This window comes from Callorhinchus milii, unplaced genomic scaffold, assembly GCF_018977255.1.
Source record: "Callorhinchus milii isolate IMCB2004 unplaced genomic scaffold, IMCB_Cmil_1.0 Scaffold2, whole genome shotgun sequence".
Lineage (NCBI taxonomy): Eukaryota > Metazoa > Chordata > Chondrichthyes > Chimaeriformes > Callorhinchidae > Callorhinchus > Callorhinchus milii.
This window is the reverse complement of record NW_024704743.1, coordinates 125,017,894-125,040,615: the sequence shown is the minus strand read 5'-3', so window position 1 is coordinate 125,040,615 and position 22,722 is coordinate 125,017,894. Positions and strand designations below refer to the sequence as shown.

Below are 22,722 nucleotides of genomic sequence, written 5' to 3'. Positions count from 1 at the left end.
AGAGGAACACAAAAGTCCCAAGTAAACCTATGGATCAAATCATTTTGTGGAGTCCTGCAGTGTAGTGTAGAGGATCTGGGTTTGGTTGCTGGGCAGGGCAGAATCTCAGGCAAGTTTCCTTACTCCGTCAAGTGAGAGGATCCAGGTTCGATTCCCAGAAGGGCGAAATGTTGGGCACGTTTCCTTATTCCACACACACACACGCGCCTCTGTTTACCAGCAGTAAGCAGGAACTGGTTGATAGTCGATTGGTGGATCTCTTTTCCGGGGTAATGATCCCTTAAAAAAATTAAAATAATAATTTGGTCACTCAATCCACGGCTGTTTGTGGGACACTGCTGTGCGCAATCGGTTGCCGCGTTTCACCCACAAAATACACAGTCAATTCACTTTACAGTGTATCCTGTGAAGCGGTTTGAGACGTCTCAAAGGCGTGATAAGGCGCTGTATAAATTGCGAGGATAATTAAGGCAAAAACAACAACTTGGATATATGGCGGGTAGTGTCTCGGGACACTTAATAGTGATGGAGCTTGACCCCGAGCCGGAGAGAGAGAGGAAGTGACTGGAGGCATGGTTGAAGAGGAAGGTCTTGAGGTGTGATCTGAAAATGGGGAAGGAGGGGCAAGGCTGAGGGATTAAGGCAGAGAGTTCCAGAGTCTCAGAGCGAACTGTCTGAAAGTGCAGCCACCGATCGTAGAGCAGAGTGGACGAGGGACATACAGGAGGCTGAGGCCAGTCGAGCGAAGGGGCCGAGTAGAGAAGTGGGATACAATAATAATAATAAACAATAATCCTTGCATTTGATACAGCGCCTTATCATGTTGTTCAGACGTCTCAAAACGCTTCAGAGAATATACTGTAAAGTGTAGTGACTGTGTACAAAACACAGCAGCCAATTGCACACAGCAGTGCCCACACACAGCCGTGGGGCGAGTGGGTAATATTATTTGGAGGATTGTTGTCCAGGACACCGGGAGAGAGAGAGAAACTCCCTTCTCTTTTCCAATAGCCCCGCGGGATCTTTACCGTCCACCTGAACAGGCAGACGGGACCTCGGGTTAACGTCTCCCCCCGAGTACGGCACCTCCCACAGTGCCCCCCCCCTCCCCCAGCGCTGTATTGGAGCATCAGCTTAGACTGTGTGATTCCAAGTCCTGACGTGGGGCTTGAACCCATAACTGGCTGCTGTGTTTGCCAACAATTACACTGTATGTTAAACTAAAAACCCTGTTATTGTCCAAGGTTTATTTTACATTTGTTCTTTTTTCTAACAGTAAGTTCAGTGATCTGCAGCTAAATTTTGGGCCGTCTGGGATTGTACCCTATGAAACCTGATGAGACTCTCCCTGTAAAAGATGCCTTCAGCCATTACACCCCAAAACTCTGGAGCCCTCTCCCTCAATTCCTCCGCCTTGCCTTCGGAGTCCTGTAGCTCAGTGGTTAGAGCACTCGCCTTGCGAGCGATAGACCTGAGTTCAATTCCAGGCAGAGGGCGAAACCTTGGGCAAGTTTCCTTACTCCACACAGAGCCTAATAATAATCCTCCAAAACCAAAAACAACAATAAATTGGTCATTTTCAATCCACGACTGTTTGTGGGACATTGTTGTGCGCAATTGGCTGCCGCGTTCGCCCACAAATATACAGTCAATTCACTTTACAGTGTGTTCTGTGAAGCGCTTTGGGACGTCCTCCCGACGTGAAAAGCGCTATATCAAATGCAAGGATTATTATAATTATTATTATTGCTCCCTCCCTCCCCACTTTCAAATCCCACCTAAGACCTTCCTTTATGATGGTGTTTATGGTCACCCCCCGTCCCCGGCTCGGGGTCAGACTCCACCACTGTCAAGCCCTCTGGGACGCTACCCCTCGCGAAGGGCACGGTGTAAATGCAAGTTGTTGTTGTTGAGACTCTCGTGAATGAGCCCCACCCCTGGAATTTCCCCGATTGGTTAAAACGAAAGAAAAACCAAAGGGCACCTTTTAACGGTAGAAACACCACTTCAGTGTTGCTGTCTCCTCTCATTTCCTCTCTTCTTGTTTCCTCTCGTCTCCTCTCCAAATGAACTGCTACTTACCCCAGACCATGGAATATTCCGGAGACTTCGACTGCCCCGTCTGCCTACAGATTTTGGAGATACCGATTGAAACCAAATGTGGTCATATGTGAGTAACGACAACAACAAAATTACATTTATATTGCGTCTTTTCTGTAGATAGGAACCCGGTTGTTAGTCGATTTGCGGATCGTTTTCTGGGACTAATAATCACTCCAATTTTTTTTAATAATAATAATATTAATGTGGTCACTCAATCCACGACTGTTTGTGGGACACTGCTGTGCACAATTGGCTGCTGAGTTTTGCCCGCAAATATGCAGACAATCCACTTTATGGTATATTCTGTGAAGCGCTTTGGGACGGCTCAATGATATGATAATGTGCTATATCAAATGCAAGGATTATTATTAATATTTATTATTATTATATAAGGATACCCCAAGTAGCTGTTGTGCTGGACAGATAAGGAACAGAGAGAGAGAGAGAGAGACACTGGGGTCACTTTCCTGCTTTGCATTCAGCCTCTGGTTGTCAGAGTAATAATAATAATCCTTGCATTTGATATAGCCCCTTATCACGCCATTGAGACGTCTCAAAACACTTCACAGGATATCCTGTAAAGTGAATTTACTGTATATTTTATGGACGAAACATGGCAGCCAATTGCACATAGCAGCGTCCCACAAACAGTCATGGATTGAGGGACCAAATTATTATTATTATCCGGCAATTTAGCAATCGACTAACAACCGGGTTCCTACTTACTGCTGGTAAGCAGAGGTGTGTGTGGAGTAAGGAAACTTGCCTGAGGTTTCGCTGTGTACCCGGGAATCAAACCCGGGTCCCCTCGTTTGCTAACAATACATTACAGGACTACACTGATGTTTTTGCTGCCAACATTAAGGTTTCACTGGAGTACAGAGGAGTGAGAGGAGAAGCATTCTGAATGATGAGAGGCTTTGATAAACTAAATAGGGAGGAGCTGTTTCCACAGGTTGGTGAATTGGCAATCGGGAAGTATTAAAAAATTTTAATTGATTACTCAATCCACGGCTGTTTGTGGGACGCTGCTGTGCGCAATTGGCTGCTGCGTTTTGCCCACAAAATATACAGTCAATTTACTTTACATTATAAACAAAATGCAAACTACTGCAGATGCTGGAAATCTGAAACAAAAACAGAAGTCGCTGGGAACCCTCAGCAGGTCAGGCAGCATCTATGGAGAAAGGAAAGTGAGTCAACGTTTCGGGCCACGACTCTTTGTCAGAACTTGGGTTTGTTTCACTTTACAATATAGCGCTTTGAGAGGTCTCTGAGACGTGATAAGGCACTGAATCAAATACACGGATTATTATTATAACATTTAAGATTCTTTATCAGAAGTGAGGGTGTGATTAAGAGATTTATTTTTAACCCAGGGTTGGGAAGGCCCCACCAAAATCCCCTGGTAGCAGCAGATTTCAGAATAGCTTTACAAGGCAATTGATAACCTTTGCATTTGCATAACCCCTCCTTCCCCATCTTCAGATCACGCCTGAACATCTTCCTCTTCAACCGCGCCTTTGGTCCCCTACCCCCTCCCACTGACTCCACATTGGGCTCCACCATTGTTAAGCACTCTGGGACACAGCCCAGCGTGAAGGACGCTATATCAATGAAAGTTGTTGTTGTTGTAGTTGTTGTTATAGGCGGCAAGGGAGGGAGCAAGATGAAGGGACTGGGGGATTGAGTTCCAAAAATACAGTAAATCTCAACTTTATTTTATAAATCTTAAAATCGATGTAAGTCGTACATCCACCCGGAGTCCCATTCAGTTTCCTATCAAAACCATTTAGATTTCTCCACACGACTCGTGTTAATCACCTCCTCACTGGTAACATGGCTCCTGCCCTCCATTACTCCACACTTACCGGTGCTTTGAATCACGGGAAACATAGTCTTAACCCATCACTGCTGTATTGAAAACTGTATGAATCGATAAAAACCTGCATTTGTGTAGAATAAAAATCATGTAGAATAATGCCTTGCAGCATGTCACAAAGGCAGAATGTCTCCTACTGTGGCTCATTCATCCTCAGGATCTCACACCCGTGACCCTATCACCCTCATCCTCCGCTGGCTCCCCACCCCCCAAAGAAAGTTCAAAATGCTCATCCTCACTGTTAAAGCCCTCCATGGCCTGGCGCCATCCTACCTCTGTGACCTGCTGACTCCATATCAACCTGTCCCCTCCCTCCACTCAACGGGCTCCATCCTGCTCCACCCCATCTTCAGCCTCTCTGCCCTCACCCCCTGACTGTCCAGTGCTTTGAGACTTGAGGTGAAAGGCGCTGTGTAAATGAAAATTAGTAGTTGTTGTTTGTTGGATAGCATTGTGCGCAAATTGGCTGCCCTCAAAATACACAGTCACTACGCTTCGCATTAAATCCTGTGAAGCCCCTCGAAGTGTCTTCCTGACGTGGAAGGTGGTATATCAAATTGTGGAGTCCTGTAGCCCGGTGGTTAGACCACTTGCCTCGCAAGCTGGAGACCCAGGTTTGATTCTCAGCAGGGCGAAACGTTGGACAAGTTTCCTTACTCCACACACCTCTGTTTACCGAGCAATAAATAGGAACCCAACTGTTGGTCGATTGGTGGATCACGTTTCCGGGGATAATAATTTCTCCAAAAAAAAATATAAATAATCATAATTTGGTCACTCAATCCATGACTGTTTGTGGGACGCTGCTGTGTGCAATTGGCTGCTGCATTTCATCCACAAAATATACAGTCAATTCACCTTACAGTATATACTGTGAAGCTCTTTGGGAGGTCTGGAAGACGTGATCAGGCGCTGTATCAAATGCAAGGATTATTATATGATTTTTATTATTGTATTTACAAAGTGGCAAAGGTCAGTTTCAGACTTGGACTGCCCTGGAGAAGATTGAAGTGCAAGGAGCAACGAGGAAACAATTGTAATAGCTTCACACGCACAGGGACACTTAATACGTGTGTTAGTTTGATGGTAGTGGGGGTGGGGGAGAGGTGTTTTGCCCTATGATATGCCAATCCAATATCAATGATCTCTTCAATTACATCCTTATAAAGGAAAATACCATTGATGTTGAACAGTTCAACATTGCACATTGCAGAACTTTGCTTTAATCTCAGATGCCACGTCATAAATTTAACAATTATGTTCAGAAGAGATAACCTAATTTTTCCATTTTGTGCGAGAGAGATATATATATTTTGTTAAAAGGGGCAACGTAATAATAATAATAATAATAATAATAATTCAGTGTTACAATCTGAAACACACTGCCTGAAAGGGTGGAAGCAGATTCAATAATAACTTTCCAAAGGGAATTGGATATATCCTCGAAAAGAAAAAAATTGCAAGGCTTTGGGGAAAGAGCGGGGGAGTGGGGACTAGTCAGTAACTCTTTCCAAAAGCCAGCACAGGCACGATGGGCCAAATGGCCTCCTTCTGTGCTGTAGGATTCTATGATTCTATAATAATAATGATAAGCCTTACATTTACTATAGCGCCTTTCACATCAGGATCGCTTCACAGAATATATTGTAAAGTGAGCTAACTGACTGGGTGAAATGTGGCAGCCAATTGCACACAGCAGTGCCCCACAAACAGCCATGGAGTGAGTGACCAATCTTATTGGGGGATTGTTGGCCAAGACACCGAGAGAGAGAGAGAAACTCCCTTCTCTTTTCTGTTTACCTAACAGCAAGTAGGAACCACATTGCCAGTCAATTGGTAGATCATTTTCTGGTGGTAATAAACCTTACAAAAGAAAAAAATGGGGTCACTCAATCCATGACTGTTTGTGGGACACTGATAATAATAATAATCCTTGCATTTGATATAGCACTTTTCATGTCTTCTCGACGTCTCCAAAGCGCTTCACAGAACACACTGTAAAGTGAATTGACTGTATATTTGTGGGCGAACGCGGCAGCCAATTGCGCACAGCAATGTCCCACAAACAGTCGTGGGTTGAAAATGACCAATTTATTATTGTTTTTGGTTTTGGAGGATTATTATTAGGATCTGTGTGGAGTAAGGAAACTTGCCCGAGGTTTCGTCCTGCCTGGAATTGAACTCAGGTCTCTCACTTGCAAAGCGAGTGCTCTAACCACTGAGCTACAGGACTCCCATCTGATGTGCACAATTGGCTGCCGCATTTTGCCCACAAAGTTAGTTCACTTTACAATATATTCTGTGAAGCGCTTTGAGATATCACAACGATGTGATAAGGCACTGTATCAAATGTAAGGATTATTATCATTTATAGGAATTTACAGCACGGAAGAAGGTATTTCCATCCATCGTTTGCATGCTGCTGCTTTTAAAGATCAACAACAACAAATTGCATTTGTATAGTGCCTTTCACATCATGAGGACATCCCAAGGCGTTGGACACTTGAGCGATATATTCTGTGAAGCGCTTTGAGGTGTCTGAACATTGTGATAAGGCGCTATATCAAATACAAAGATTATTATAATTATTATTATTATATTTTTTCTTCAGCTTTTGCCAAGCTTGCCATCAGAGAAATTTCCGCATAAACCGTAGCTGCCCTATTTGCCGTGGAGCCATTGATCTTGTGGAGAAACATGCCACTAGCCTGGACCAGCAGATGAGACAACAAGAGGGAAAGTGCAAGGGTTGTGATCAACAGGTTTGTCAAATGTCTCAAATGTTTAGCTGTGCTTTTGAATATCTTTATGCCCCCATCCCATCAATGCTCTTCAGCTATCCGTGCCTCTCCCCGAGCTCAGGCACCCAGCCAGCTTTGTAAAGTGCTTTGAGACGTCTTTCATCTATATAAATGTTAGCCCTGCAACCAGATAGGGTGGTCCTAGCGACAAGCAGTGGGAAAGCTGGCCAGCCAGCGCTCTCAATGAGAAGCTGTGTGGGTTTTGCTGGTTAGACTCCAGAAGTTACCCCAACAAACAGTCTGGGACCCCCCCAAGCATTGGCTCTTGCCAACCTGCGCCTAATACTCTCCGGAATTAGGTAACCAGGATGTGTCCCTCCAGGGAGAGATTCCACATTGTGCAGTGTTCCATAGGTTCACTACGGCAGATGAATTTCAATGTGGAGAAATGAGAGGTAATGCGTTTTGGTAGAATGAGGGGAGGCAATATAGGCGGTAATACAATCTTAAGGGGGTGAAGGAACAGAGAGACCTGGGGGTGCAGGTAACTGAATCCTTGAAGGTGGCAGGACAGGGAGATAAAGCTGTAGAAAGGGCATATGGTACACTGGGCTTTATAAATAGGGGCATAGAGTACAAGAGTCAGGAGGTGATGATTAACCTCTATAAAACACTGGTTAGGCCTCAGTTAGAATACTGCCCCAGTTCTGGGCACCGCACTATAGGAAGGATGTTAAGGCATTGGAAAGGGTACAGAGGAGATTTACGAGGATGGTACCAGGAATGAGGGACCGTGATGATGAGGAAAGGTTGGAGAGGTGAGGATTATTCTCATTGGAGCAGAGAAGGTTACGAGGACCTGATAGAGGTCTTCAAAATCATGAGGGGATTTGATAGGTTAGAAAGGGACAAACTGTTTCCACTGGTGGGAGTGTCGGTGACTCGAGGTCACAGATTCAAAATAGTCTCTAAAAGAAGCCGAGGAGAGGGGAGAAGACATGTTTTCACGCAGCGAGTTGTTTGAACCTGGAAGGCATTGCACGAAAGGGCGGTCGAGGCCGATCCGATAACTACTTTTAAAAACGCAGTGGACGGGTATTTGAGGAGGACGGGTTTGCAGGTTATGGGGAAAGGGCCGGGGAGTGGGATTGACATTAATTGCTCTGTTCAATGAGCTGCACAGACTCGATGGGCCGAATGGCCTCTTTTTGTGCTGTACAATTCTATGATTCTATGATTCTATGATATTCGTATTTTTGCTGAGAAACATCAAATAACCCCCTTTGTGTCCACAAAAGCATAGCATGTTAGAGCATAAACCATAGCATAAACAGAAACAGGTTATTCAGCTCATCAAATCAGCCCTGTCACTATTCACAGAGGTTCCCTGAGGAGAGAGTTCAAAATCCTTGTTCTCACTTTCAAAGCCCTCCATGGCCTCGCTCCTCCTGTGACCTGCTGACCCCACATAGACCTGTCCATGAAGGGATTGGAAGATGAGTGTGAGGATCTTGCACCCAAAATGCACATGGACCCGAATAACAGCTGTGTACTGTGTGTTTCTTCAGGTGTATTTCAGCAAAATGAGAGATCACATGAGAAACTGTGCCGAGTGCAAAGAGGAGGACATTCCATTACCTTCTCCTCAGTCAGACTGTCTCTCTGCCTCTGGGTAAGGCCATCTTGCTCTGCTACTGGAATAACCCTAAATAAAACATAGCTAGAAAGAAAGCGCATTCTCTCACTACATGGGATGTGAGTGGTAAACAGCAATGGCACAGGGCTGAATAGTGCAAACTAATTCATATATTCCAGGGTTTCCACAACATATCAGTTAGAGCCCTCGCCTCGCAAGCGAGAGGACCCGGATTCGATTCCCGGGCATCGGGAACCCAAGGCAAGTTTCCTTACTTAGTTTCCACACACACGCCTCTGTTTACCTAGCAGGAAGTAGGAACCCAGTTGTTAGTTGATTGGTGGATGGCTTTCTGGGGTTAATAATCCCTGACCCCCAAATAATGTCGTCACTCAATCCACGACTGTATATTCTGTGAAGCGTTTGAGATATCTCAACAGTGTGATAAGGCGCTATATCAGATGCAAGGATTATTAATATCTATTGTATTCAGGACAGCTAAGACAGATGTTGGGCTCTCTAATTAATTCTTCTTTCTTTGGGCTCCAAACAGGTCCACCTATATTTGTCCTTACTGCCAAGAGACAAACTTTGGGGAGGACAACTTATTGGATCACTGTATTAGATGTCATTTTAATGACTCTCTCCCTGTTGTAAGTACAGAGCTGCCGAATCATTTCGCTAACTGGAAACCCAGTGTCTTGAGTGTATCTTAGAAAATCATAAGGAAGATTGTGGAGAAAAGGAGATAACGATGTGAAGTGTTTTGAGACCTCCTGCCGACGTGAAAGACGCTATCAATGTATAGCAATTATATGCAACATCGCCCGGCTCAGCCACTGCTTCCCCCCTTCAGGCTGCTGACAACACCAACTCCACGCTTGTCAGCCTCCCCAACTCTTCCTGCCGCAAGCTGCAGATCATCCAGAACTCTGCAGCTCGTGTTCTCTCCCACACCAGGCTCCGTGACCCCATCACCCCCATCCTCGCCAGACTCCACTGGCTTCCCATCACACAGAGGATACAATTCAAAATCCTCATCCTCGCCTTCAAGGCCATCCCTGGCCTTGCCCCCCCCCCCCGACCTCTGTGATCTGCTGACCCCATAGCAACCTGTCCACTCCCTCCGCTCAGCAGGCTCCGGCCTGCTCCACATACCCCGACCAGCCCAGCCCCACCATCGGCGGTCAGTCTTTTAGCCTCTCTGCCCCACCCTTTGGATCTCCATCTCACAGTCCCTTCACTTCGCCCCCTCCCTTTCCTTCTTCAAGACCCTCCTCTGCAACCGCGCCTTCGGTCACTCCCTCGCCCCACCCTCCTTGCCCTCCACCCCTCCTAATCCCAACCCCCAGCTCGGATGCAAATCCCTGACTGTTGTAGGTAGGGAGGAGCACAATACAATCAGCTCACTGGTTAAGGTGTAATCCACTCATACAGAGAGTTGCACCTTTCAGTGCCTTGGGCTGTCCTCCTGACATGAAAGTCGTGATATATAACAGCAAATTGTTGTTGAAGTTGCACAGAGTAAGGCCTCAATTATAAGATTGATTTTTGTTGCATTTACTGAGGATGGTTCTGTTCCAACAAAGCTTTGCCTCCTCTCCGCAGGTCTGCCCTGTGTGTGTCTCCATGCCTTGGGGAGATCCAAATTATTTCAGCAGGAACTTTATTGGCCACCTGCACCTGAGACACCGGTTTTCATACGATTACTTTGTGGTAAGTGTTTGGTGTTCAGCTGATCGATGGGAAACTGTAGCAGCTTGGCTCAGTGGGCAGCACTTTCACCCCTGGGTCAGATAGCAAAGAGGCCATTCAACCCAACTAGTCTGTGCCAGTGTTGCTACTCCCCCTTCCTTAGAACTCCATCCCATTCTCCCTTCGCCTCGCTCCCTCCCTCGCCTCCTTGAAGGCCCATCTCAAGACCCTCCTCTTTCAGTCACCCTCCCGCCCTCCACTCCCCAAACCCAAATCCCAGCTCGGATCCAAGTCCCTGACTGTCCAGCCCCTTGGGACATCCTCCCGACGTGAAAGGCACATGTAATTTATTGTTGTTGTTGCATGATAGATGTTATATATAAAATGCAAGAATTGTTAACAAGTGTCTGGATTATTAACACGTGTTAAAGTGATTTAAGTGGCTGCATTTTGGGAGAATTGGCTAAAAAAGGTGTGAGGGTTAATAACAACTGCTGAAAGAAATTGGTTAATTATTGATTAATTACATCGTAAAGTGATTTTCATTCGAAACCTGTGTTTGTACATAATGCACCTCAGATCCCAAATGTGTCAACAATGCTGCAGATACTTCCATCTTTGCCAGGTGGTGCTACACCAGTTTTTTTCCCCCAACTGAGTGTCTGACACACGCGGAAACCCATCACCTGCTCAAGAGTCTCCAAACCCAACTGAGAATTCCCCACATCCCCCCTACACATGGAAATCCCAGAGAGAGATTGTCGGAATGGAATGCCCTCTCTCTCTCTCTCCCTGAAGGGAGGCATCCTGTTTACCTAATGACACAAAAAAATTGAGGTGTCAGCCTGGCTCAGTCAGTGTGGCTCTCACCTCTGAGTCAGAAGGTTGTGGGTTCAAGCCCCATGTCGGGGCTTTGAGTTCATGGTCTAGGCTGACAGGGCAGTGAGGCAGGAGCAACAACAACAACAATAAGATTTCATTTATAGAGCGCCTTTCACGTTGGGAGGACGTCCCAAGGAGCTGGACAGTTGGGTCAAGACCCGAGCATTGGGGGGAAATGGTCAGGGTGAGGGGAGGGAAGGGAGGGAGCGAGGAGAGGGGAAATGGTCAGGGTGAGGGGAGGGAAGGGAGGGAGCGAGGAGGGGGTAGAGAGTCGAGAGCGGAGCTGAAGGCACGGTCAAAGAGAAAGGTCTTGAGACCGGCCTTGAAGGAGGAAAGGGAGGAAGGAAGGCGAAGGCATTGGGGGATAGAGTTCCAGAGCCTCGGGGCTGAGAGGCTGAAGGCCACCGATGGTAGGGCGGTTGGGGTGGGGGATGTGGAGCAGACCGGAGCCAGAGGAACGGAGGGTACGGGCAGGTAGGTAGGGGGATAGTAGGTCAGAGAGGGAGGAGGGAGCGAGGCCGTGAATGGCCTTGTAGGTGAGGATGAGGATCTTGAATTCGATCCTCTGGGGGATGGGGAGCCAGTGGAGGCGAGCGAGGGTGAGGGTGAGGGCGAGGGTGAGGGTGAGGGCGAGGGTGGGAGTGATGTGGTGCGGGACAGTACACGAGCTGCAGAGTTCTGAATGACCTGCAGTGTGGAGGGAGGGCCGGGAAGGCCGGCGAGGAGAGAGTTCCCATAGTCCAGCCTTGAGGTGATAAAGGTGTGGACCAGAGTTTCAGCCGCGTGAGGGGTGAGGTAGTGCCGTAGTCTCTGGCGATGTTCCGGAGGTGATGGAAGGCGGTGCCGGTTGTGGTGCGGATATGAGAGAGAAAGGACAGCTCAGGGTCGAACAGAACCCCGAGGTTCCTGATGGCTTTGAGAGGTGGAGAGTGCGGCCTTTGATGCTGATGCTGTCAGCGCCTGAGGTGCGGAGGCGCTGACGTGAGCCAATCAGGAGGGCCTCAGTTTTGCGCACTGCATTGCCAGAGAAATCCTTTGGATGAGATTTTAAACTGTCTGTGTCTGTTCTGGTGGACAGTAAAGATCCCGCGGTTCTAATCGAAAAGAGAAGGGAGTCTCTCTCTGAACACCTCTGTTTACCAGAAGTCAGTAGGAACCCGGTTGCACTGCCTACCACCACCTCCACAACATTGCCAGACTCCGCCACTGCCTCACCCCTCAGGCCCCCAAACCCTCACCCACACATTCGTCACCTCAAGGCTCGATTACGGGAACTCCCTCCTCATCGGCCTTCCCAACTCTTCCCTTCACAACCTGCAGATCATCCACAACTCTGCAGCTCATGTACTCTCACGCACCAGACTCCGTGACCCATCACTCCCACCCTCGCCCGACCCCATCACTCCCACCCTCGCCCGACCCCATCACTCCCACCCTCGCCTGACTCCACTGGCTCCCCATCCCCCAGAGGATCGAGTTCAAGATCCTCATCCTCACCTTTAAGACCATCCATGGCTTTGCCCCCTCCTCCCTCTCTGACCTGCTGTCTCCCTACCAACCTGCCCACTCCCTGCGTTCATCGGGCTCCGGCTGCTCCATGTCTCCCGCTCGTACCGCCCTACCAACGGTGGCCGGGCTTTCAGCCTCTCTGCCCCCACACTCTGGAACTCCATCCCACGGTCCCTTCGCCTCGCTTCCTCCCTCGCCTTCTTCAAGGCCGATCTCAAGACCCTTCTCTTCGATCGTGCCTTTGGTCTCCCTCCCACCTCTCTGCCTTCCCTCACCCCTACCCCACCCTCCCCCATGCTCGGGCCCCGACACCTGACTGTTCAGCACTTTGGGATGTCCTCCCGACGTGAAAGGCGCTCTTCACATGTCATTTTGTTGTTGTTGTTGTTAGTCAATTGGCGGATCACTTTCCGGGGTAATAATCCCTCCCCCCAAAAAATAATGTGGTCACTCAATCCACTGCTGTTTGTAGGGACGCTGCGGTACACAATTGGCTGCCGCGATTCACACAGAAATTATAGTCAATTCACTTTCCAGTATATTCTGTGTAGAGCTTTGAGGCATCTCAACAATGTGATGAGGTCCTGTATCAAATGCAAGGATTATCGTTATTCTAATGCAACACAGCCCCTGGCACTGTGCTGGAATATCAACCTGGACTATATGAATTCAAGGTTCTAGCGTGAAGCTTAAACCCACACAACCTTCTGACTTGTCTCCCCTCTGGTTCTTTTGACCAGATTTAATTATCTTAAGTTTGTGTCCTCTGGTTACTGACCCACCCACCAGAGGAAACAGTTTCTCACTGTTTACTCTTATTAAACCCCCTCATCATTGTGAACACCTCTATTAAATCTACAGTTAGCCTTCTCTGCTGTTAGGAGAACAATCCCAGTCTCTCACGTCTCCACATAACTGAAGTCTCTGCTCGTCCCTCGCACCCTCTGCCCCTCCATCGGAGGTCGTGCTTTCAGCCACTATGCCCCGAAACTCTGGAACACTCTCCCTCCGTCCCTCTGCCTCGCCCCCTCTCTCCCCTCTTTCAAGTCCTTTCGACCATACAGACGGCTACCTCCCCCTCTCTCTCCCCCTCCCCCCAGCTCGGAGTCAGGCTCCATCACTGTTGAATGCTCTGAGACGCTGCCCTGCATGGAGGGCACTATATGAGTGCAAGTTGTTGTTGCTGTCCCTCATCCCAGTACCATTCTGGTAAATCTCCTCTGCACCCTCTCCAAGCCCTGGATATCCTTCCCAAAGTATCATGCCCAGAATTGGACAGAATTCTCCAGCTGAGGCCAAACCAGTGATTTTTTTTTTTCTCTTTTTTTCAGGATTATGAAGGAAACGAAGAAGTGATGTTTCAGCATGCCTTGCTGTCCTCGTACCAAGATTTTGAGGAAGTGGAAGAGGAAGAAGAGGAAGAAGAAGAAGATGATGATGGTGCTGCTCTGCAAATGGCTATCATGGCCTCGATGCAAAGCCAGTGACCTTTCCCTTGCATCAGCATCAAACAGGGAAACGGGTTGAGGAGAGTTGGGTTAATTAGACTGGGAAGCAATAAAGTAAAATCACTTTTAGACCCAGTGTCACAGAGCTGGGGATTTTATACCGAATCCCACAGTGACTGAGGGGGATTTTATACCCAATCCCCCAGTGACTGAGGGGGATTTTATAACCTATACCCAGTTCTGGACACCACACTATAGGAAGGACGTTAAGGCATTGGAAAGGGCGCAGAGGAGATTTACGAGGATGGGACCAGGAATGAGGGACCGTGATGATGAAAGGCTGGAGAGGCCGGGATTATTCTCATTGGAGCAGAGAAGGTTACGAGGACCTAATAGATGTCTTCAAAATCATGAGAGGATTTGATAACTACTTTTAAAAACGATGTGGACGGGTATTTGAGGAGGACGGGTTTGCAGGTTATGGGGAAAGGGCTGGGGAGTGGGATTGACATTAATTGCTCTATTCAAAGAGCCACACAGACTCGATGGGCTGAATGGCCTCTTTTTGTGCTGTACGATTCTATGATTCTAACTCCCTGGGTGAAAACATTTCTCCTAATCTTCCCTCTGTTTCTTTTAACAAGTATCTTAAATCCTCGGGTTACTGACCCACATGACAGTGGGAACAGTTTTCCGGTTCAACCTGTCAAATCCTCTCATGATCTTGAAAACCTCTATTAAATCCTCTCTGAATCTTCTCTGCTCTGGGGAGAATAATCCTAGTTTCTCTAACCTCTCCTCATAACTAAGGTCAGACAAGCAACCGTTTACTACCACTCTCTGCTTCCTGACTCCTCGCCAGTTCTGGATCCATGTTGCCACAGTCCCTTTAATACCGGGGGCTTCTATTTTGTTTGTAAGTCTCTTATGTGGCACTTTGTCAAATGCTTTTTGAAAATCCAGATGAACTATGTCTACTGCACTACCTTCATCCACCCTCAGTCACTTCATCAAAAACTATTAGGTACAATTATTATTGGTGAGCAAGGTAAGGCCCCCACCCCATTAACTGAATTAGACCCAATCGTGTTCCACTGGGGAACCCAGCCTGTTCCTGCACACAAGCCTCCAATCCCTTTATAGAGTTTCCTTGGTTGGTGGTTCGGTAACCAGAGGACACAGATTTAAGATAATTGCCAAAAGAACCAGAGAGAAGACGAGGAGACATTTCCAGATCGTAACAACCCAGAGAGTTGATATGGTCTGGAACGCATGGCCTGAAAGAAAGGGTGGTGGAGGCAGATTCAGTAACAACTTACAAAAGGGAATTGGATATGTACTTGAAAAAGCTATATTTTGCACATTTCTGTGGGGGTGGGACTAGTTGGGGTATGAACGGGGGAGTGGGACTGGTTGGAAGCTCTTTTCAAAGAGCCGGCACAGGTACAATGGGCCAAATGGCCTCGTTCTGTGCTGTAAGATTCTATGATTCTATGTTAAACTCCTCCCCACTCCCACCCCCGCCCACAAATCACTGCTATAAAATAATGTTATTTTGAAGCTTGTCAGAATGATACAAATATGTGAGAAATATTTTGTTTTGATCTTCTTTGTGAAATGATGGCTTTACTTTAAATGTTATCTTTTTTAAAAAACAAAACAAAAAACTGGAGTTTTATTGTGATCTCGCTTCATAACTGAAATCGTGAATATATGTTAACCCATGAAATAAAGAGAATTATTTTGATCAATGATTAGAAATGCTTATGATGATTAGAATCCATTTTGATTAAAAGTGATGATGCAACTAGAAAAATGTCAAGGTGACTTGTTTTTGTAGCTAAAGATTGTTGAAGATGTTTGTCCATAACAAACTCATGTTTTAATAAGTGTTGTGTTGAGGATAAGTTAGTTGAAGAGGTTTTCTTGTAACAAATTCATGTTTGTGTTAAAGATGCTTGCTATAACAATTCAGGTTTTATAACAATTCATGTTCCTCTACAATAATAACAATTCTGTAGATAGTATTTTATTTTTTTATGTGAGATAATTGCTTCATAGATGTGAGAAAGGAAAGATAGTTTATTCACATCCTGCCTGTGGAAAGTCGATTATAAAAGGTGTTTGGCCAAACTATACTTTGTTCAGCCTTCAACAGAGCATATCAGGCGCCGTCCACACAAGAGCCATCTTTTCTTGTGCCGATATGAAGTAGTGAAGCAAATGTGTTGTTTCGGGGTTAAAATCTGTCAGACTTGGACTGTTTCATCAACTGTCGTGAACTCCAGCACTTTCGGGAAGAAGGAAGTTGCACAAATTCCAGAACATCTGAAATCGATTGAAAGGTATCAGGAAGAGAAGAATAACAACTATTGAGAAGAATTAACAACATACAACAACTCGCGATTGGAGTGCACAGCTCAGCTGTCCATCAGCAACTTAGACTTTGTTGGGCAAGTTTCCTTACTCCACACACCTCTGTTTACCAGCAGTAACTAAGAAGCTGGTTGTCAGTCGCTTGGTGGATCGCTTTTCCTGGGGTAATAATTCACTTTACAGTATATTCTGTGAAGCGCTTTGAGACGTCTCGAAGACATGATGAGGCCCTATATCAAATGCAAGGATTATTATTATTATTTATAAAAGTAAGCTACTTTCAGCGAGTTTACCAGGTGCCTACTTACTGCTCGGTAAACAGAGGCGTGTGGAGTAAGGAAGCTTGCCTAAGGCTTTGAATGTAAGAATTCGAGAGATTGGAACATTTTTAAAAGTAAGAAACTTGCAATGAGTTTGCTTCTGAACAAATAATTGGTTTTCTGATCATTTTTGAAAAATATCACTTGTGCCCACAAACACCAAACTCTGAATAGTGAGTAAACCCCGTGAAAAAGGTCCTGATATCAGCCATGTTCTGCTTCCAGGTCAGACAGTTTGGGTGTTAAGGCCGACATTCACACAACCCCAGAGTGATCGAGAATAGCTGTTTGAAGAAATAAGTGGAAGGTTAGAAGAAACCTTTTCACACAACTCTTACCCCAACTAATCCCACTCCCCCACTCTTACCCCAACTAATCCCACTCCCCCACTCTTACCCCAACTATTCCCCACTCTTACCCCAACTAATCCCACTCCCCCACTCTTACCCCAACTAATCCCACTCCCCACTCTTACCCCAACTAGTCCCACTCCCCCACTCTTACCCCAACTAGTCCCACTCCGCCACTCTTACCCCAGTTAGTCTCACTCCCCCGCTCTTACCCCATACCCCTGCACATTTTTCCTTTTTAAGTGCCTATTTAATTCTCTTTTGAAAGTTGTTATCGAATCTGTTTCCACTACCCTTCTAGGCAGTGCATTCCAGACCGTAACAACTCTCTGTGTGTGTAAAAAAAATTCTCATCTCCCCTCTGATTCTTTTGACTATTATCTAAAATCTATGTGCCCTGTGCCCTGGTTACTGACCCATCTGGAAGTGGAAACAGTTTCTCCTTATCTACTCTATCAAAACCGCTCATCATTTTGAACACCTTTATTAAATCTCCCCTTAACCTTCTCTGCTCTAAGGAGAACAATCTCAGCTTCTTTAGTGTCTCCACATAACTATAGTCCCTCATCCCTGGTACTATCCTGGTACATAACTTTACATAAATCATACATGATATGACTTATGTAAAGTTTGCCATGACTCCTACTTAAGTCATATTACATTTTAGGTTCTCAACTGATGCGACTTATGTGATCTTACTGTATCGTTGATTATGTATGTATGTATGTGTGTGTGTGTGTGTGTGTGTGTGTGTGTATGTATGTATGTTTGGAAGAGCCAAAAGCACTGTGATTCCATAGCCCGACATCTTTCTTTTTAAGACTTGCCAGGGTGTAAGTGTTAACTGCTGAGCTGGTCCTGTTCAGTTTATGATTAAACCCTTGTGAGCAACTCAGATATGTTTTTAAGATTCCAAAGGCACTGGATAATGTCGACCAGAATAAGCTGTTTATCATGTACTGAACAGTAGAACCAGTGGACACGGCCTGTGATTGAAGGGGGTAAATTCAGAACAAATCTGGGGAAACATTACTTCAGTGAGAAAGCGAGTAGTAAAGGTCAAGCTCCCGAGGGAGACAGACAGACGGTGGAAACACAAAGTGTCGACTCTTTCTAAAACAAATTAGATAGATTTCTATTTGAAATAATATCTGGGGAAACAGTATATAGTTTGAGACGTGACATGGCCAAGTGACTGCCAGGATGGTGGAAGGCGAACAGGATGGACCTTGGTCTACTTTCGATTAGCAGTTCTTATGTTCAGGAGCTGAGTTCCTATTTAAAGTGATGAACCTTTGAATCATACAGGTATCGTTGATAATAGTATCTACACCATCAAAGCTTCACAGGGAATTGCGGGCATGTGTAGTGACTGGATAGTGGAGTAGTGTAGCTCAGTGGTTAGAGCACTCGCTTTGCAAGTGAGAGACCTGAGTTCAATTCCAAGCAGAGGGCGAAACCTTGGGCAAGTTTCCTTACTCCACACAGAGCCTAATAATAATCCTCCAATACCAAAAACAATAATAAATTGGTCATTTTCAATCCCTGACTGTTTGTGGGACATTGCTGTGCGCAATTGGCTGCCGCGTTCACCCACAAATATACAGTCAATTCACTTTACAGTATATTCTGTGAAGCGCTTTGAGATGTCGAGAAGACGTGAAAAGCGCTATATCAAATGCAAGGATTATTATTATTATTATTTGAAGGTAAATGCAGCAACCAATTTATTTTTACAAAACAACATAACAAATTACATTTTTATAGAGTCTTTCACATCAGGAGGACATCCCAAGGTGCTGGATAGTCAAGGATTTGGACCCGTGCTGGGGGTTGGGATCAGAAGGGATGGAGGGCAGGGAGGGTGGGGTAAGAGGGTGACCGAAGGCACGGTCAAAGAGGAGGGTCTTGAGATGTGCCTTGAAGGAGGCGAGGGAGGGGGCGATAAGGGTGGACTGTGGGATGGAGTTCCAAAGGGTGGGGGCAGAGAGGCTGAAGGCCTGACCGCCGATGGTGGGGCGTTCCGGGTGAGGAACGTGGAACAGGCTGGAACCTGCTGAGCGGAGGGAACGGACTGGTTGGTATGGGTTTAGCAGGTCACAGAGGTGGGGAGGAGCGAGGCCGTGGAGAGCTCCAAACAGGAGGCCGGTGCCAGCCGAGCGGAGGCATCGGGTGACGGAGTGGAGTGGAGCAGTGTAGCGCACAGGTCAGAACTGTTAAACCACTGAAGCAGTAAACTTTCAAACACTCGCTGAACAGAATGTTGTTGAACAGTGAATTCTCTGACTGTGAATGTCAGGCTCTGTATCGCCGGCTACAGTGGATCGCTTTCATGGGGTAATAACCTCTCAAAAAATGTTATCACACTCAATCCATGGGTTTCATCCACAAAATACACAGTCACTACACTTTACAATATGTCCTGTGAAGTTCTTTGAGACGTCTCAACAACATGATGAGGTGCTGACAGTCGTGGATTGAGTGACCGCATTTTTTGGTGGGGAGGGACTATTACTCCCGGAAAGTAATGGGTTAATTGAATAGTGACCGGGTTCCTATTTACTGCTAGGTACACAGAGGTGCATAGAGTAAGGAAACTGCCTAGGCTTTGCCCTGCCCGGGAATCGAACCCGGGGCTTCTCGCTTGCCAGGCGAGTGCTCCAGCCACTACTCTACAGAGTTCCACGATGTAATAACAATATTTTTATCGGAGGGACGTTGGGACGTGGATCAACTTGCAGTTTGTTTGCAAGTCCTGCCTCTTGACAATTCAACATTCCATGTGAATGTCTGTCCAAATCAAACCAGGGAGTGAAACCACAATAATGCAGATGGAAAGGGAAGTGGGTGAAGAGATACAGAAGTAAACACTAAATACAATCTCAGTAAAGGACTTTTTACAGTGTACCAAGTGTACAAGAAACGATTGGATCAATCCTAGGTTTGCTCCCAGGTCCTTGTGAAGTCCTCCCGACGTGAAAGGTGCTGTATAAATCTAATGCAATTTGTTGCTGCTATCGTTGTCGTTGTCGCTGTTGTTGTTACAAGGGACTAATAATTACCAGCCAGGGGCTGTGCTGCTGTGAGACTCAGAGCAGATTTCCAAAGTGCCAATCCACCTGACAGCAGCCTGCACAGCACAGCATGGCTCTGGCTCCCCATCGCTTGCACCTGTCTGCCTTCTTGCTGCTCATTATGATGATCACATTAGCTTTGGTAAGTTAAGAAAAGGTTCTGGATGCCTCTCTCGACCTTCCTTTGATAATAACTAACTGAATCAGTTCGACTGATTTGCAAATTGTGCAGTCCTGTATCTCAGGGGTTAGAGCCCTCGCCTCGCAAGCGAGAGGACCTGGGTTCGATTCCCGGGCAGGGGGAAACCTTAGGCAAGTTTCCTCACTCCACACGCCTCTGTTTACTAAGTCAGTAGGATCCCAGTTGTTAGTCAATTGGCGGATCACTTTTCTGGGGATAATAGATCCTTAAAAAAAGTATTACTTCAACCCACGACTGTTTGTGGGACGCTGCTGTGTGCAATTGGCTGCCGCATTTCACCCACAAAATACACAGTCAATTCACTTTACAGTATAGTCTGTGAAGCGCTTTGAGACGTCTCAAAGATGTGATAAGGCGCTATATCAAATGGAAGGATTCTTATTCTTATAAGCCAGTTCATTGCAGAGACTCTACAACTGGGTGGGGGGAGGTTGTGGGGTGAGTGGGGGAGAGAGTTTCTCAAACCAATTCTATTTTAATAATATATTGTAAAAGTTGTCTTACACTTTGTCTAAGCAGCTTTCCAAAGCAATATGGGGGCTTTCCTTTCCTTTCCGGCCACTTTTTCTTGCTTTTCTCCCCTGTTTCTCTCCTTTCTTCCCCTGAATCTTTCAGACGTGGTGGGTCAGATACACACACACAGACACACACGCACACACACAGATGGGCAGACATACACACACACACACACAGGCATGTAGGCAGATGAGTGGCTCTCCATTGTGTCTGTCCGTAATCAGTGACAGACAAGCCCTGTTAGTACAGCACTTGGCTCACCTCTGCTACACTCTTCTGCCCACACTCAGGGCTAAAGGTTGTTCAGTACAGTTCACTCCTGACACTGCTGGGAATGTTTTTTGTATATAACAGCTCTGAGTTTGTGTTCCTGAACTAATCCCTCCCTGGCTAAAGTACCTTCTCAGCTGTCCCACTCTGTAGTGGCCTTGATTCAAGCTAATTTGCTGGAGTCGTGCAGTGTAGTGGTTAGAGCACTTGCCATCTAACCAGGGTAAAAGGCGTCTTTCCGATGTGAAGGGCGCTATACGAGTGTACTTTGTTGTTCTCGTTGTCTCGCAAGCGAGTGGACCTGGGTTTGATTCCTGAACAGGGTGAAACCTTAGGCAAGTTTCCATACTCCACACATATGCCTCTGGTTACCAGCAATAAGTAGGAACCCGGTTGTTAGTCGATTGGTGGATGGCCTTTCCGGGGTTAAAATTAATAATTATTAAAAATAAATGGGGCAGCTAATTGCGCACAGTAGAGATAAGACATTGCTACCAAAGAGAATGTAAGTTTGTCTCTTAAGATTCAATTTCCTGTTTTTCTTTTTTCTTCCAGTCACTCGTAAGACAAAATGGTGAGTCTCGTTTTCAGGTTTGAATTCTTTTCTCTGTGACTATTAATTCTGTAGCATTGCTCGTACATCAGTCTACTGAGCGTACTGAAATCCATCAACACAATAATAATCCTCGCATTTGATACAGCACCTTATCACATCTTCGAGACGTCTCAAAGCGCTTCACAGGATATACTGTAAAGTGAGTTGACTTTATATTTTGTGGGTGAAACGTGGCAGCCAATTGCGTACAGCAGCGTCCCACACACAGTCGTGGATTAAAGTAATACTTTTTTTAAGGATTTATTACCCCCGGAAACGTGATCCGCCAATTGACTAACAACTGGGATCCTACAAAGCGTCACACAAACAGTCGTGGATTGAGTGACCAAATTATTATTATTAGTTTTTTGAAGACATTATTACTCCCGGAAAAGCAATCCCCGATCGATGAACAACCGGGTTCCTAATTACTGCTGTAAACAGAGGCATGTGGAGTAAGGAAATTTGCCTAAGGTTTCACCCTGTCATAGAAATCGAACCCAGGTCCTCTCATTTGCGAGGTGAGGGCTCTAATCACTAAGACACGGGACTAATTATTATTCCTCATAAAGGCATCAATAGGTAATGTATAAAGGGCGGATGATGATGTGCCTGGAGCTATTGTCTGTACACAGTGTTATGATCACTGCTGTTGCTAACTGTCTGTCCTCCATGTCTCCACCAGAGATTATAAATTACAGTTCAGGTATAAGTTTGATCAGTTATATTTTGGGAGTGGAGGTTGTGGGTGAGGGGGGAGGAGAGGATAGTGGGACAAAGTGGTATCCGTTACTGACTGGGATACCAATCTGTAACCTATACGATGATATACATGGTCCTGTACATAGCTAAGAGAAAAACTTTCTCACATGACCATGAAAAAGCACGCACCACAACCATTTGCTCCCTTTGAGGTTAATCATCCATTGTTTTTAATTGTAAATCTGTCGCCTTTTCCTGTCTGTGCAACTTGCTGCCAAAATCAACCGGATATACATTGGTGAGAGCGAGTGTTAAAGTACAACTTGCACTTATATAGCGCCCGCCACACAGGATAGAGTCTCAGAGCGCTTAACATTGGCGGAGCCTGACTCCGAGCTGGGGGAGGGGAAGGTGACCGTAA

At 46.1% G+C, this 22,722-nt stretch overlaps 1 protein-coding gene across 2 annotated transcripts; it reads left to right on the top strand.

The window, feature by feature from the left end:
• The first annotated feature begins 1,989 nt into the window (after window positions 1-1,989).
• LOC103191078 (E3 ubiquitin-protein ligase RNF114) lies at window positions 1,990-14,183 on the top strand. 2 transcript variants are annotated; one of them, XM_042332304.1, is made up of 7 exons: window positions 2,038-2,170; window positions 6,597-6,747; window positions 8,295-8,398; window positions 8,916-9,015; window positions 9,971-10,078; window positions 13,780-13,963; window positions 14,004-14,183. In XM_042332304.1, exons 1-6 carry the CDS (start codon window positions 2,067-2,069, stop codon window positions 13,933-13,935), a joined length of 723 nt encoding a protein of 240 aa, XP_042188238.1. In that variant the 5' UTR covers window positions 2,038-2,066; the 3' UTR covers window positions 13,936-13,963; window positions 14,004-14,183. The 2 variants fall into 2 exon arrangements, with proteins under 2 accessions (XP_007910220.2, XP_042188238.1); XM_007912029.2 differs by having other exon boundaries at window positions 1,990-2,170; window positions 13,780-14,183.
• The last annotated feature ends 8,539 nt before the right edge of the window (window positions 14,184-22,722 follow it).

Bases quoted from the DNA above. Each gene is read 5' to 3' on its own strand.
- LOC103191078 (XM_007912029.2), top strand. From the start codon at position 2,067: ATGAACTGCTACTTACCCCAGACCATGGAATATTCCGGAGACTTCGAC. The intron at 2,171-6,596 runs GTGAGTAACGAC...TTTTTTCTTCAG, and splicing joins GAAACCAAATGTGGTCATAT to CTTTTGCCAAGCTTGCCATC. The intron at 8,399-8,915 runs GTAAGGCCATCT...GGCTCCAAACAG, and splicing joins GACTGTCTCTCTGCCTCTGG to GTCCACCTATATTTGTCCTT.